This window comes from Propithecus coquereli, unplaced genomic scaffold (genome assembly GCF_000956105.1).
Source record: "Propithecus coquereli isolate 6110/MARCELLA unplaced genomic scaffold, Pcoq_1.0 Scaffold147, whole genome shotgun sequence".
Lineage (NCBI taxonomy): Eukaryota > Metazoa > Chordata > Mammalia > Primates > Indriidae > Propithecus > Propithecus coquereli.
Window position 1 is genome coordinate 3,986,540 of NW_012139080.1, and position 15,957 is coordinate 4,002,496.

At 44.3% G+C, this 15,957-nt stretch overlaps 1 protein-coding gene across 2 annotated transcripts in view; it reads right to left on the bottom strand.

The window, feature by feature from the left end:
* Positions 1-14,562, bottom strand: part of FRMD3 (FERM domain containing 3) — a 251,744-nt gene extending 237,182 nt beyond the window's left edge. Inside the window, exon 1 of one of the 2 annotated variants that reach the window (XM_012640022.1) lies at positions 14,213-14,553. In XM_012640022.1, coding sequence (XP_012495476.1) covers positions 14,213-14,359 — 147 coding nt within the window. In that variant the 5' untranslated portion in view covers positions 14,360-14,553. Of the gene's footprint in view, positions 1-14,212 lie in introns of both variants that reach the window. The other variant, XM_012640021.1, reaches the window with a different exon arrangement.
* Between the last annotated feature and the right edge of the window lie 1,395 nt (positions 14,563-15,957).

A 15,957-nucleotide genomic window follows, 5' to 3' on the forward strand; every position in this document is an offset into this window, starting at 1 on the left:
GGTGGGTTGGTGGAGGAGTGGAGGAGTGGATGGAAGGGTGGATGAGCGGATGGGTGGGTTGGTGGAGGAGTGGAGGAGTGGATGGATGGATGAATGGATGGATGAGAGGAGACTCTTTCTTAAGTCTTCAATTCTGCCTTCAGACTAGAATCTCCTAAAGGGTAAAAACTTGGGATCTCAAAATCTCTCTCTCTCTCTCTCTCTCTCTCTCTGCCTCCCGTCCCCACATTTCCAGTAACACCAAGAAAATGTTATATATTTAACAACAGCTCAATATACTAAGGGAGAAAAAGGCTGCCATTTCCTACCCAGTGAGCACACTAAGGAAAGCCTAGGGAAAGGAAGAAAGAAATCTTTAACAATATATATTGGATAATAGCATTAAAAGCCTCCCTTTCTCTAATGGAGGTACAATTTGGAGATAAACCTAAACCACCTTCCTCTCTGTGGCATATGATTAAAATCTGCTTTGTTCTTCTAATTTGCTATTCTCAAATTACCACACTGCTGCTGGCGCTGCAAACTCAGGCTTCATCGCTGCCCTTGAATTACTGTACAACTTTTCCTCCTTTTTTTCTTTGAATCAGCACTGAACCAAGAAGATGCCATCTACACCTGGTGGAGAGACTGTGTCTCCAAACCTGGAGGCAAAAGGTGTCACTCAAGGTCCCCTGTACCATGATGACCCTTGGCAGAAATACTTGTCCCTTGACATTTGGGAACACAGGAGGTGAAGTTATCCTTGACAAGGCTCCAGGTGGCATGAAAGAACCTGAAGTGTGTTTTCCACCCCTGACTCCTGAGATTTTATTTCTCTTCTTCCTAAGCCTTCAAAAGAAAGAGAGCCTGACAACGCTGTGGCTGGTCCCCAACCTAAAACCACTTGGTTTTCATATTTTTCTAGAGGGGGTCCTCTGCTCTGGGATTGCTAAGATTTCCACTTCCATAGTCAATCTCAAAACTGCAAGGTAAATTCCTTTAGAGGATAGACAGAAAATGCTATTGACATCATCCTTCCTTCTCTTCTCTTTGCAATTTCTTGGGAGTTAATTTGAGATTTCAAACTACAAGCAATATCTGTACCATGCCAAACATGTAAAGGGAAAGGGGAGACACCTTTCAATTATCTAGTTATGTTAGATGGCCAAATAATTATATAACCATGATAAATTGATTATGATTTTTATTTGGATATACATTCAGCCACAGGTTGCTAAAAGAAAGTAGACAGGGAAAAATTTACACTGTGTCCTTGGATGACAGTTCTAAGACAGCAGTATGCTTTTTCTACCCGGAAGTGTGATCAGTGTATGGCTTTTTTCCTGTGCTATTTAAAAAGTTGTCAGTGGAAAGGAAAGTTTTACATCATTTAGACTACCAAGAAGGTTCGAAAACAAAATAAGGGTAGTATTTAGTATAATGGGAACAAATCCAAATCTCAAGACACAATACTGCATCCTAATCTTGATAAATATGAGACCTCAGGCCAATCACATAACATCTCTGAATCTCAATTTAATTAACTAGTTAATACATATTATTATTATCCTACTCAAGGACATCAAGAGGAATATAAGTGAAGATAAAGGTTGCTGATAAACAAAGAACCAATAAATACCCAACACTACCATAACACCTACATAACATACAGATCACAAGGACTAGCATTATTTTCAGAACTATAGTCAGTAATCTGTGTATAGACCAGCCAAAAAAATAACATTAGCTAGAAACATCAAGGAAGAATTATTAGCCAGCTAGTTAATTAGGTTTTCGTTCTCCCTTCTATTAATAAGGCTAATTAGTTACTGACTTTTTAAGACTGCTTAATACTACCATGACATCCATTAGTAAATGATATTGTGTTTGCATTTTCAGTTTGTGTTTGAAGACCCTGGTTCAGTCAATCTTGACTTTCCAGATCAATGTTTAGCATCAAGGCCTATAGTTTTAAAGCAACAGATTATACTTCTGAGGTGAGAGGTAAGAAACCAAACGCTGATCTGCTAACATGCTGATTGCTTTTCCCTGCTACAGAATAATCATATTTCAAACTTAAGCATAATACATAGACATATTCAAACAAAACTCTATTGTACATCTAAGATTCATTACATTACTAATATTAGATTATTCCTTTGAGTCATTTTATAGAACTTGAATTATTTTAATTAATATTCATGACAACCCCCTGGAAACTAAATAGAAAACAAAATTTGTCATAGGAGATATCCAAGAGATAAACAAATATTAAATAAAGGATAAATTATTACAGCATGGTTTGCAAAGCTGCTCCTCATATAAGGTGCTTAATTTTGTAGCATGTTGATAGGATTTTAAAATGTTTTATCTACTTAATGTTCATGACATTGTCTCAAAGGGCAACTTCCCTAGAGTGGAAATATTATGCCTTGAAACTCAGAACTTTAAAGCTGAAAGAGGTCTTTTTCATTTGCAAGTCCAAGCTGGGACATAAGGATTAAGGGACAGGAAAATGCTTTTCCACTGACAACCCTGGTTTGGCTGCCCTACTTGCAGAAGAAAATGGAGACCAGCTCTTGTTCAGGCCAGAGTTGCCTAACAAAGAAAAATTGATCAAATACTCTTGGAAAGAATTCCAGAACTCACAATCCATTGATTTCATCTACAGGGATGCCTCAAGCAGAAATATATTATTAATAGACAAAAAAGGAAGATTCATCATGCTGGTTTTGTTCATATTGCATGGTCTCTGCCACCACTTGCAAGGACATTAAAGACTCCCTTATCTGTGTCTCTATGCAAGACCTGTGTCTCCAGAAACTTTCATTCCTTATATCCAAGTGTCTACTGAAAATTCTGCACTCAGATGCAGTACAGGCACCTCAAAGTCAATGTACCCCAAATGGAACTAACCATCTCCTCCCCCAAGCTGCTTCTTCTTTAGTCTATCTCATCAGCTTCATGGGTGTGTGACCTGAACATTTGCTCAGGGACCCGCACTTGGAAGGACCCGATACTTTGTCTAATGGTCTGCTGTTGCCACCTTGAAAGTCTTACTAATTTTTTGAATAGGAGCCCCGCCCGCATTTTCGTTTTGCAATGGGCCACACAGATGACGTGGCCGGGCCTGTCTCTCCTGGAATGGCATCACCATTACCCCATCACTGAAACCAACCACCGGGGACTCATCCTGATCCTCCTTCCTTCATTCTCATGTCCAATTACGCTGTCTCCTGCCCAGGACTTTATACCAAGCAAGCAAGGGATCACCTTGCTTGTAATACCCTTTTCTCCTTCTGGAAGAGTTGACGACTTCCACTCGTCCTTTAATTATTAATCAAGGTTCATCTATCCCAGAGATACTAATTGATGCCCCACCTGATATAGATGCCTCCTCTTGGTCCTCCACCTGCATACACCTGTCTCTACATCTGTCATTGGGTCCTCGCATTGCTATCTTCCCCAACTGACTGCAAGCTTCTTGACAGCTGATTTTATTTTCTTTTATATCTCTAGTTCCCAGCTCTGTGAATGGCATATATTTTAATAGAAGATATTTAACAAATGTTTATTGAATAAGATTGACATGGTTTCAAAAAACTTTAATTCACTTTTGAAAAACATAATTGCTTGGTCTATACAAATGTTCTTCCTTTTTTAGGATAAGTTTCATTTTTTTTCTAAAATGATCCTCTCCTTTCCATCCTGCACCTTCAGAGAAAGTCAGCAAAGCAAACAGCTCCAGAGCTTATGTTACAACTAGAATGCATTTTGCACTGTCCTCTGGGGTCACTGTCCCACAGGGTCACTTTTGCGAATGAGAACAGCTGGGCCCCCTATGCCTCTGGGGGCTTCCAGGCACTGCTGACTTATACACAAAGACTTATTTATGCCAAGATATTGCCAGAGTTCCTGAGCAATTCCACCAATACTCCAGGGTACAGGAAAATAAGAACGGGAAACGTGACCCAAAGGGACAAGAAGGCAGTCACTAACCCCAGGCCCCCGTGTGCTCTCACGGACGTTCAACATTTCATCAGATTTGTCATCATGGGAAATCCTTTTTTGAAAAACAATCTCTTGATTAGGCTGGGGGCAAAGAGGCAAAAGGAATTATTCCATCCCCAGCAACATTGTCTAATCAGCACTTGGATCTATCTGTGATAGACACTCCAGGATGTATTTCCTTATTCATTTACTCACGCACTCAAACATTCACTGAACATCTACTGCAAGAAATGTGCCTGGTGGGGCACTACTGAGAGAGATAAAGGCCAAAAAGGAGCAGTCTCCACACTCGAGGAAATTAAGAATATTATGAGGAGACATAAATTCCACTTATGCCTTACTATTCCAAGTGCGGTCCACAGATCAGCAGCAAGAGCATCACCTGGAAGTATGTTAGAAATGTCAAATTTCAGTGCCCTTCCCAAGACCTCCTGAATCAGAATCTGCATTTGGGTGAGAATTCAGAAGATACACAGAAACATGAGAGACTGAGAAGCACGTACATACCCCCTCGCAGAGCTCAATGCTGATTCTTTTGAGCCTGAATCAAGTTCAAAACCTCAGCTGCAAAATCTGCCCTACTGGCTCCTGACCACAATCCCATTGTTTTTTCCATCTCTGGACTCCACATCTGGCCCTCTGCTACTTCACGGGAGGAGTAAGTTGAATTTACTCAAGATGAGAACTAAAAGTGTTACCTTCCCAATGCCTATCATTTACGCCGTGTGAATCTCATATTAGACTCGCCATGGGATAAATTCTTATATTTCCATTCCTGCAATATTTTTCAGTTTTCCCAAAATGCCTACTCAGAAAAAGAAGTAACAGCTTAAGAATTCAAGTGACTAATGGGCCTGACTCAAACAGTTTACATTTTAAACACTTAATGCATACTTGCTGCACATTTTCCGTAATCAAAAGAGGGATCTCAAAATAAGACACGGCTTTATGTTATTAGAGTTTTAAGAGTTAAGATTCAGCTGGAGAGCAAGTGCATTTGGGAAACACTACAGTAAAGCCTGGTCTTGTCCTTCTGACTCTTAACATCGAGACACATATGCACACACGTGCACACAGGTATATGATCACTACTAAGAATTCCAAATATACACAATCACATTTTCCATCCACATATTTGGAGTTTTTTATTTAATTGAGATCATTTCAGGTACTTTTAGCTTGTGATCTTGGAGATCCAAAATGCATGGAGGTTCTATTCTGTTTTATTTAGGTTTGGGGTTTGTTGTTTTTTTTTTTAATTTTTCAGAAGTTTCAGTAAATGGACAGTCACCTAAACAAGCAATTCTTAAGCTTGTTGGCCTCATAACTTCTTTACACTACTGAAGATCTACAAAATTTTTGTTTATGTGGGTTGTATGTATCTATATTTTCTGAGAACTTTTTAAAATATTCAATTACTGATTCTTTTAAAAATAATAAACCCATGGCACATTAAGTGACATTTTTATAAAAATAGCTATACTTTACCAAAAAAATTAGTGAGAAAAGTAGCATTGTTTTATTATGTATTTGCAAATATCTTTAATGTCTGACTCGACAGAGAGCTGGAATCTCCAGTCAATGTGGTGGGATGTCACACATCATGCAGCCTCTGGAAAACACCACTGCATGTCTGTGAGAGTGAGGGTGGAAAGGGTAAACAACATCGCAACAAGGCTGATGAGACAGTTAAATGAGGAAAGAATCATTTTTTCAACAAATGGTGCTGCGACAACTGGGTATCCACATGCAAGAGAACAAAGGTGGATCTCTGTCTCTCACCGTACACAAAAATTAACTCAAAATGGACCAGAGATGGGGAGCGGCTGTTAACAGGTACAGATTGATTCTGGGGTGATGAAAATATTCTGGAATTAGATAGTTGTGATGGTTGCATGACCTTGTGAATATGCTCAAGTCCACTGGGTTATACACTTTAAAGTGGTGAATTTTATGATATGTGGACTGCATATCAATAAAAAATGGATCAAAGTCCTAAATGTAAGAACTAAAGCTATAAAACTGCTTTAAGAAAACATAAGCATAAGTCTTCATGACCTTTGATTCGGCAATAGTTTCTTAGCTATGACACCAAAAACACAAGCAACAAAAAATACATATAAATTGAACTTTATCAAAATTAAAATCTTTTTTGACACCACCAAGGAAGTAAAAAGACATCCCATGGAACGGAAAAAAAATATTTGCAAGTCATTTATTGTATAAGGGTTTGTACCCAGAATATACGAAGAACTTCAACTTAACGATAAAAGACAACCCAATTTAAAAATGGGCAAAGGATCTGAATAGACAATTGTCCAAAGAAGATATACAAATAGCCCATAAGCACATGAAAAGATGCTTGATGTCATTAGTCATCAGGGAAATGCAAAGCAAAACCACTTCACACTCCCTTAGGATGGTTATATTCAAATACATAATAACAAGTGTTGGAGAGAACATGACGAAATTGAAACTCTGATGCCCTGCCGGTGGGAATGGAAAAGGAACAGCCACTTTGAAGAACAGTTTGGCAGTTATTCAAAAGATTAAACATAGAATTACTGTGTGACCCAGTAATTCCACTTCTAGGTATATACCCCAGAGAAATGAAACGTGTCTAGAGAACAACTTTCATAGCAACATTATTCATAATAGCCGAGCATGGAAACAGCCCGAATGTTCATCAACTGATGAATGGATAAACAAAATGTGATATATCCATACCATGGAATACTATTTGATAAGGAAAAGGAAAGAAGTACTGATCCATGCTACAACATGGATGAACCTTGAAAACAGAGTGCTAAGTGAAAGAAGCCAGACGCGGAAGGCCATATATTGTATGATTCTATTTTTATCGAATGTCTAGAACAGACAAAACTACAGAGACAAGAAGTAAGTTAGTGGTTGCTTAGGACTGGGAGGTTTGGAGGGAAATGGAGGTACGACCACTAAAAGGCATGACATTCTTTTGGAGATGATGAAAATGTTCTAAAACTGGTGGTGGTGATGGTTGCACAACTCTATGAATATATTAGATTGTATACTGTAAGTGCGTGTATTGCATGGAATGTGATTTATATCTCAATAAAACTACTACCCAAAAAAGGCAAACAATATCTTAGTATTTTTTTGAAAAGAGATCCCATGAAAGGATCTCAGGGACTTCCAGGGGTCCCTGGACCACACTTTGAGAACCACTTACTCAGACAAAGCATCTAGAATAGGTATTGTGAGTTATCTTTCTAGGAGCCATTTCCCCCTTCTTCTTACCAACGAGATCCCTGATTTGGGGGTATTCACTCTCCCCTATGTAGATCACCACCAGGAGGGAAGTTGACCCACCCTGAGTCCCAGGGTCAGGCTCTGTTCCTTAAGCTAATTGGCACCTTCCCTCCCCTGGGTCATAGTCACTGGTTCAGGGTGGGGATGTGACTTGGGAGGTCCAATCAGAATGACTGCAGGACTTCTACTGGGGATGATGAATTGGAAGTGGCTTCTCTCTTACCCTGGAGGGTGTCCTATGAAAATGTGAAAACTGGCACTGCTATTAATATAACCATTTCACTACTAGCCCTAGGATTAAGCCGTCCCAAAAGGCAGGAAGAGGCAAGAGGACTCCAGAGAACAGGGCCAGAGTCCTTGAATTAAGCCCTTAACTCAGGACTTCTGGACATATGAGTCAATCAATGTCCTTAACGTTAAAGCCAGTTTGAATTGGTATTTATTGCATGCAGTTAAAAGCATTCCAGCTGATACACCATCCAAACAATGTGGAACTAACAGTGTCGCATTCTCCCCGAAGTCAACACACTTTGCCTTTGCTTTGAAAGTATCAAGAGGAAAGATCTTAGCGGACCATTGGAATAACATCACTTTTTTTTTTTTTTAGAATACTCTTAACATAAAGAGCTGGCGCGTGTAATCTAGGCCTAAAGACGTCAGAGCTGGGCCACGGTATTCCACAAACTGTCTCTCCTCTCTGTTCCCTTTGTGACTGATTTTCAGTGTCTCTGAATGGCATTCTAGATGAGTCTGACAGAGAAAAGTGTTGGATTGTCCTTACTAGCAGAAAAGATGGGGCTGTCAGTGGGACCTAGCTTGGAGTTCACCAACAGGATAACCACGGGGCCTGATATTGAGCACATGTGTATGTTTGCATGTGACCATCCAATTCCCATTTCAACAGATAAGACACTAGCTTTTTTTCCAACTAAATTGATTGGAATAGTAGCACTCTGCATTTAGGTGATGTTTTAACATTTGCAATATCATTTTACATACACCATCTCAACAACCCTGTGTAGGTTGGCCATTGAGGAATTAGATTATGCCCATTTTATAGAAAAGAATAGGAGGCCCAGCTACTTGCTTAAGGTCTTATACAATAAGAGAGTGATGGAGATTGGGCTTAAAGTCATTAGATTCTAAGTCAAAACCTTTACATTACTTAGGGTTATCTCTAATATATTTCCACGAAGTATTAAGGTAACCATCACTATTTTTTCAGCTCCTACTTTGGGACAGATACTAAGCTAAGCACTTGACATATATTCCTCATGTAATCCTTACAACAAGTTTATGAGTCTGTATTGTTATTATTTCCACTTGATAGATAAGGAAACTGAGGCCCAAAATGTCAAAGTGACTTGCCCAAAGACAGTTGGCTAGTCAATGGCAGAGTCAGGGTTCAAATACAAGCAAGTATCGTCCCAGAACACATGTTCACAACCACTTTGCCACGCTGCCACGTGAACAAGTATAAAGCTTGCGTGTTGCATAGAGCTGTGCCTGCTCTAGACAAGATGCCTCTTAGCTGCACAGAACCACCAGTTCAGTAAGGACTGAACTGATATTTAACAGTGCACACTGCAAAGAATTACCTAATAATTTTTCTTCTAATATTTGATCATACAAAGAGTGCCTAAAATCAGCCAGGGTTTAGATAACATCTTATTAAACTCACCTGAAAGGTTTATTGTAACAATAGTTGCAACTCAATTTTACATATTCTGAAAGACATTCCTGCACGATTAGCCAACAGCTGTTCCTCCCCACCACACACGTGCATGCACGCACACACACACATGCATGCACATACCCCTCCATTCCTCCCATAATGCCAAAGCCCCCCTCCCGTTATAGAGAGGGAAGATGCCAGATGCACACATTCTTGGAAGCTTTTGCAGCTAGGGCATGGGCATGTGGCCCAATCCTGGTCAATGCAATCTGATGGGAAGAGTTCTGGGCCCTCTAGGAAAGGTGCTCCTCTGTGATAAAAAAAAAAAAAAAAAAGAAGTGCACAAGGAAATACCTCCTCTCAGATGGTGGATGTAGTAGTCCCTAAATATCATCCAAAACTACCACAGTCACCTCATAATCAGGGTGACTATAGTGACATAACTGACAGGCTAAGGATGGCAAAGTGGAAAGATGGGAAGTCCCTGGGTCCATACAGAGCTTTGGAACAATGCTGAAGCTGCCCTCTCTCTCTGGACATCTTGCTGGGTAAGATAATATGTGCCTTATTATTTAGGCCTCTGTAACTTGGCTTCTCTCTTACTTGCAGCCAAAAGCAGCCTAACCCGCAGGTCCCAAGAAGCAATGCTCCAGAGGTGAAAGAGCTCTGGATTTTGAGTCAAATGACCTGGGTTCTAATCCCCTTATTCTTCCAATGTCCCAAGTTGTTTAATCTCTCTGACTCTCATTTTCCATATCTATAAGATTGAGATAACACTCAGTAACACACTAACATCCATAAAACGGAGATAATGCAGGATAGTTATGAACATCACATGAGATAATGTGTACATAACCACTCTGTCAATAGCAATGTTTTGCTTAAATGTAATTTGTCTTGTTAATAATTAAACCATAGACTTTTTAAAATGTAGCCATCTATCTAACCCACCTTGTTGGTTTACAAAAAGAGAAAATTGACTCCAAATGTCCAATGACTCCCTCACGATCACACAGCTGGTTGGTAATATAACTAAACCACCCATTTGATTCTCAATCCAATGTTGTCATGTTAACTTCATGTTGATAGGTAACAAGCTGGAATAAATATTGGTTGGGTTAGAACTCATTCACTCAGCTAGTGTTTAATGAGCACATGCTGTATGCCAGGTACTAGTCTAAGTACTAGGGATTCAGTGGTGAACAATATCAACGACAAAAGTTTCCACCCTAATGAATTTAACAGTCTAGGAAGAAAATTATTCCATCTACATCTATATTTACTGAGTGCCTACTATGCACAAAGCACTATGTTAGGATTTCTATTCAAATACAAATTTCCAGCCAATTCCAACATCAGCCACATTTACCAGGCTTTGCCAAAGAATGAATAATGTCAAAAGTCTATGTTTTGCCCAATAAAAGTCGGAAGTAAAAATGGCAATTTCATTAGAAAGAGTTGTGACCAACCTTGCCAGAACTGAAACAGCAATGCTGAATGAAAGAGAGTTAGAGCTAAGCCAGGTCCTCCTATAATATCTAGACTTCAGGGTTGGCTCAGCTGGATAAGCCCAGGAAGGGAAACAACTCCTTCCCTTCCCCAAGCCTCTGTCTGGGGCCCCAGACTCTCCTTTCACTCCCCGTCCATCTGGAATTCCTCTTCCACCTGCCTAAACATTCACGCACAAATGATATGATGGGACAACATCATATCTGTGAAAACACCAGACCTGTGAAAAGAGACAAAGCCAGTGACTTTCACATCTCCTGCTAGAACTGGCCACCAATCTGCTGAGACCCAGCCACTAGGTTGTGTGCTTAAAAATTTTCTTTGCCCAAATACCACCAAAAGTATATCACTTAGAAAAGGAATACTTGAAAGCTGTTAATTTGCAAGAGCTCTTTCCTATAATCAATATGGTGGTAGATGCAAAGATCCTGGGGGAAAAATATAGCAAGAAGAATATGCTGCCTCTTCCCCCTCACGTAAGGCACACTGAAGAGGAACAAAGACATGCCCCTTCACCATCACCCTGTGATCGGAGTACAACCAGGCAATTCTCCCTTAGCTTCTGGCTTGGTTAAGGCTTCATCTTTTGATGCACAGGCATACTTTGGGGGTACTACAATCTGAAATATAAGAATGCAGTGTGTAGAAGCTAACAAAGCATTTATGAGTACCATTTCTTTGAAGGCAAACACCAAGTTTCCTGGGGATGGAACTGGACCCCAACAGCCTTTGGATTGGGGGATTCCAATCAGCTCTGGGATGACAGCCTCCCTGCCAGACTCCGGACACGTTAAGTTTGCAAACTCACAAGGAGGGCCGCTTTGGCCATTCAGATCATGAATCCCCAACTGGCCTTCAGTCACTGGTTCAAACCCCTTGGATTTATCTCCTTCGGTGTCTGGAAATTTCACCGAAAGTTCAGCTATTTTAACTATTGGGTAATATATCAAAGACATACAGGAGCTTTGGATCCAGACAACTCTGGATTTGAATTCCAGCTGCTCAATCTCTTTTTAGAGATGTGGCCTTGAACAAGTCACTTAAGTTCTTAGTGGCTCAGTTTTCTTATCCTTAAAATGAGAATAATATCTATTCGAAGGCTTGAGATAGAAATCAGATATAATGAGTGTAAAGCTGGCACATGGGAGATGCTCGAGAAATGGCACCAGAGCTATTTGCATGGTCCCAAAGAGCAGTCCTGAAGTTTCTATCATTGCCTGCATCCAGCACCTGCAGCTGCCCTCCAGCACCATGCTAGGGAAACCTGTGTAAGCAGCTCATTCTTCTTTCAATCTGGAATGCTCACTTACTATAGAATGCAGACTAATGAGCTCCCAAGGATGTGTGGTCTGAGTTTCACCACTTATTTTGAGCTCCACAGGCACTCCTGGGGCGAACAGGGCAACCAACACTTGTCCAAGAGCCTCTGCTGCTCTTACAGAGCCTCCAGGGCCAGGCAGGCACCAGAGGTGAGCGCTCTTAACTCAGGCAGGCAGCATGGGCTAGGAGGGAGGGCATGTGTGACACTCTGTGACAGTCCATACAATCCTTTAACTTTGTAAATCTATGGGATTTACAAGGAAGGAAGGAGAAATGGATGGATTCTCCCAGAACAAGTGCAGGTGACTCCAAATGATTTTGTTTTGTTTTGTTTTGTTTTTTTTAATCCTTTTGTTCTCACCCTAAACAAATGGGAGATCATTGTAACCTCATACCTGGAAGTGCTGTTTAAATTCCCAGTTTGGAATACTCTAGGAAAGTATGAGGTCCAAAATTACCAAAATAAAATCTTTTAATTCATTTTAATTGGTTAAATAATAATTTCTGTTTGGAGGCAGAAGGGGCAGGAAAAGGTGGTACCACAGAATAAAACATATGATTGTTTTAAATCAATTCCCAAATCAACATTTTGAAACATAGCATTTCAACCTCTTTGGCCTGAGTTAGGCCATAAGAACTCGAACTTTCCAAACTGTTATTAAACTAGCTACAATTTATTGTTTCCCAGAACACCAGACAACAAATACATGTCCTTTGGGAATTACTTATCTATTTTGAGGAAGACTTAGTCCTGCCAGAGGGGAAAAAAAAACAAATGTCAACTCCAAGCGTTTCAGGGCAGGCAGAGCCTGGCTCTCTCCTGCCAGTCCCTCCGTTATCTGCATATTCCTTGTGAGTTAAAAGACCTGGGCACCCACTCCAGGACTTAAAGCAGAGTGCACAAACCATACTCTCCGAGTCATAAGACAGTACATGCCAAACGTTTCTGTGCACCCTTGTAGCAGCAGAAAAACTGCCCATCTTGCTAATCCTTTTATTATTAAGTTCAGCAGTGGTGCTTAGCTCAGAATGAAATTCAAGATCCTCCAGAAAATTCAATGGGAGTCTACTTTCCTGGGAGATCGTGGGGGGCCTTGAAACTTGTCCTGCCCTGAAACTTGTCCAGCTGTCAGCTTACAGGTTCGTTGCAACTGTCCCAGTATCACAAACTCCCACTAGCAAAAATTAAAAAAAAAAAAAAAACAAAAACAGGGAAAGACCTTTCATTCATTCATGGCTCACACAGCCTAGAGGCAGATTCCTGCCGCTGGGAGACGCTGCCTCACTCACCTGCCACGGGCAAAGGTGGTGTGCCCTGTATTTTAAAAACGACTCAGTCCTGGAGCCTCAAGACTCGTGTAGGTGAGAAGAGGAAATCCCAGATATAAATAATTAAATAGACTTAAAAGTCAGAAGCTAATAGTGCTGAGCCTTGACACAGTCTTTCCAGATCGTGCGTGCCTAGCGGGGCGTCTTTGGGGTCACGGAAGGGGACTCACACCTGCCTACATATCACACACCGCAAATGCACACACACACGCTCGCGCGCACACACATGCACACACCCTTGCAATTCACACTAGATCCCTTGACAGCTCGAAGGCATTTACTACCCCAGGATGGGGCTGCCAGCAAAGCAGCCTTCACCCGAACAACTTGCCCTCTCTAACTTGGGCGACAGTGAATGTCCACCAAGATTCCAAGGGGCGCTTTTTCCCAGGACCCAGGTTCCTGCAGGAGTCTCCACTTGCTGGCCTCACAAGCCCTTTTCCTTTCTCTGAAACACTAGGACTTCACACGTTCCTTTCCAGATAGCTCCAGTTCGACGCAGCGCGCGCTCCATCCCTCAAGGCTGGAGCCCATGGCTGCCCGGCCTCTCTCACTCTGGGGAAACTTCGCCACCGCCCCACGCGAAGTAAAGACCACCGACAGGGGGGCAACAGGGAGCAGGAAGCAGGTGGCTGGGACTGAGGGCACCTCTGTGCCCTCAGAGAGAAATGAGCGAACCCAGGTTTGTGCACGCCTTTCCACGTGGAGGAAGGGAGGAAAGACTAGTGGGCGACACGCAGGTGCCCCTCTCGGCCCTCGGAGCTCCCATTTTTTGGCGGAATCGGGGCCAGAAAGGCCAGTGTTCCCCCGGAGGCAGCTACCCCGCGCCCCCAGCCTGGGAGCAGCAAGACGCGCGCGCAAGGTGCATGCCAGAGGAAGGGGACCGGGCACGGATAACGCGTGGCTGGCACCTGCGGGGGACCGTGCCCCCCTGCCTGGCTAGTGCTCCCAGCCTCACAGGACTGAGGAAGCAAAATCTGGCTTTCTAGCCACCCCCCTCCCCGAGTGGGTTCCCTGTCCTCGCACCCCACCGCAGAGGCCCCCCTGCCCTACTCCGGGGTGTGCCCCTCGCCCTGCGCCCTCGCCCAGCACCACCCGCACCTGGATGTGGCAGGAGATCTCCGAGTCGTCCAGCAGCCGGATGGTGCATTTCATCTCCTGGCTGAGCGATTTGATGCTGGAGCTCCGAAAGTGGATCATTTTCATGGTCCTCCTGCCTCTCGGCACACAGTGGCAGGAGGCGAACATGCACCGCGGCCGGGGGTAGCGAGCGGGAGGCTGGGGGCCGGCGCGGTGCTCGCCCGCGCGGACACACACACTCGCGCACGCACTGTGCGGGACACCTGGGCGCGGCTCAGCCCCGGGACAGTGGCGGCGTCGGGCGCCTGCGGCCACACATGCCTGGCGACCGGGGCGCGGCGGGCGGGTCCCTCCCTCCTCCCTCCTCCCTCCTCCTCGCTCGCCTCCTCCTCGCCTGCTCCTTTCCCCGCCTCCTTGTGTCGCGCGCGCTCGTGCGCCTCCCTCCGCCCAGGATCGCCAGCCGAGGATGCCCGGAGCCCGTGACCCCCGGCGGCGCGCGACACACTCCCACGCGCGCGGAGCCGCGGGCCGAAGGAGGAGGCGGAGGGACGGCTGGCGCGGCTGGCCCGGGCGCCCTGGCGGTGGCCTGCTCCGCCGCCGCCGCCGCCGCCGCCGCTGCGTCAGGCTGGGCCGGGCTGCCTTCCTCAGCCTCGCCGCCTCCTCCCTTCCCTGGCCGCGATCGCTCTGGCTCCCGGCCGTGCGCGCCCCTGCCCCGCTCCCCCACGCGCCCGACAGCGCCCTGCTCCGCTCAGCCCCGGAGACCTGGCCGCGGGTGGGGACCGAGAGCCATCCTGACCCACGCCCCCAAGGGGGATTCCGCCGCCGGCAAGGATTGCTGGGCCCAGGGCGAGCCCCCTGAGAGTGACGGGAAGCCCTGGCACAGCTACACCGGGAATACAGCGAATAGTGACAATCTCTGGTACTCACGGTGATTTTTTAAGCCATTGTTTTATTTAATGTTAACCACGAGTCAATTCCTTTCTCTAAGAAATTCGGAGCCTTCCTTAAGCAATTCCTCATTTGTTACCTCCCAACATCTCAGTATGATCTTTGGCAGCAGGACCTTAGACCCCATGCAGGAGGGGTCCCTGTCCTACCCTCCCCTTCTAGAAGCCCTCCTCCAGGGGGCAAGGGCAACATATGTAACCTAAACATCTGTACCCCCATAATATGCTGAAATAAAAAAATTAAAAATAAAAAAAAAAGAAGCCCTCCTCCAGCTCCCTGTCGCCCAGAACTGAGGACTCTACTGGCGAAGGAGGTGTGCCCCACCCCATTTTAGATCAATCTCTGGGTACTGAGGACCCTGGAATTCCCTACCCTGCTCCAGAATGTTGAAGGGATTTCCTGCCTCTCTGTTGTCCCCGGGGATGGCTCAAGCCCCTGTGTGATGGACCCTGAGCCCAGGGCTGTCAAGGGGCGGCTGTTGAGGCAGGTGGATGGAGCTTGAATATGAGGGCTGGGATGTCCAGGAGGAAAGAGTTGGAGGCCTCTGGCCCTACTACCTTTGCCTGAACAGAACACGCCATTGTGCAGGAACATTTATCAGAGGGAGGATTTGTTGCCTAGCTGTCAGCTTTTTCAAGGTTTGCTGCTGACCCTGCACAGATGCCCCTCATCCACAGGGCTGTCCTGTCCTGGGAGTGGAGGAAGGGTGGCCCAGAAATTTTCCCTACCTTGGTCCAGTCTGAGGGGCTGCGTATGCTCTAGGGTACCTGGTGGGGTAGACTGAGGCCTGGCGGGGTCTCCATTGCATTTGGACTCCT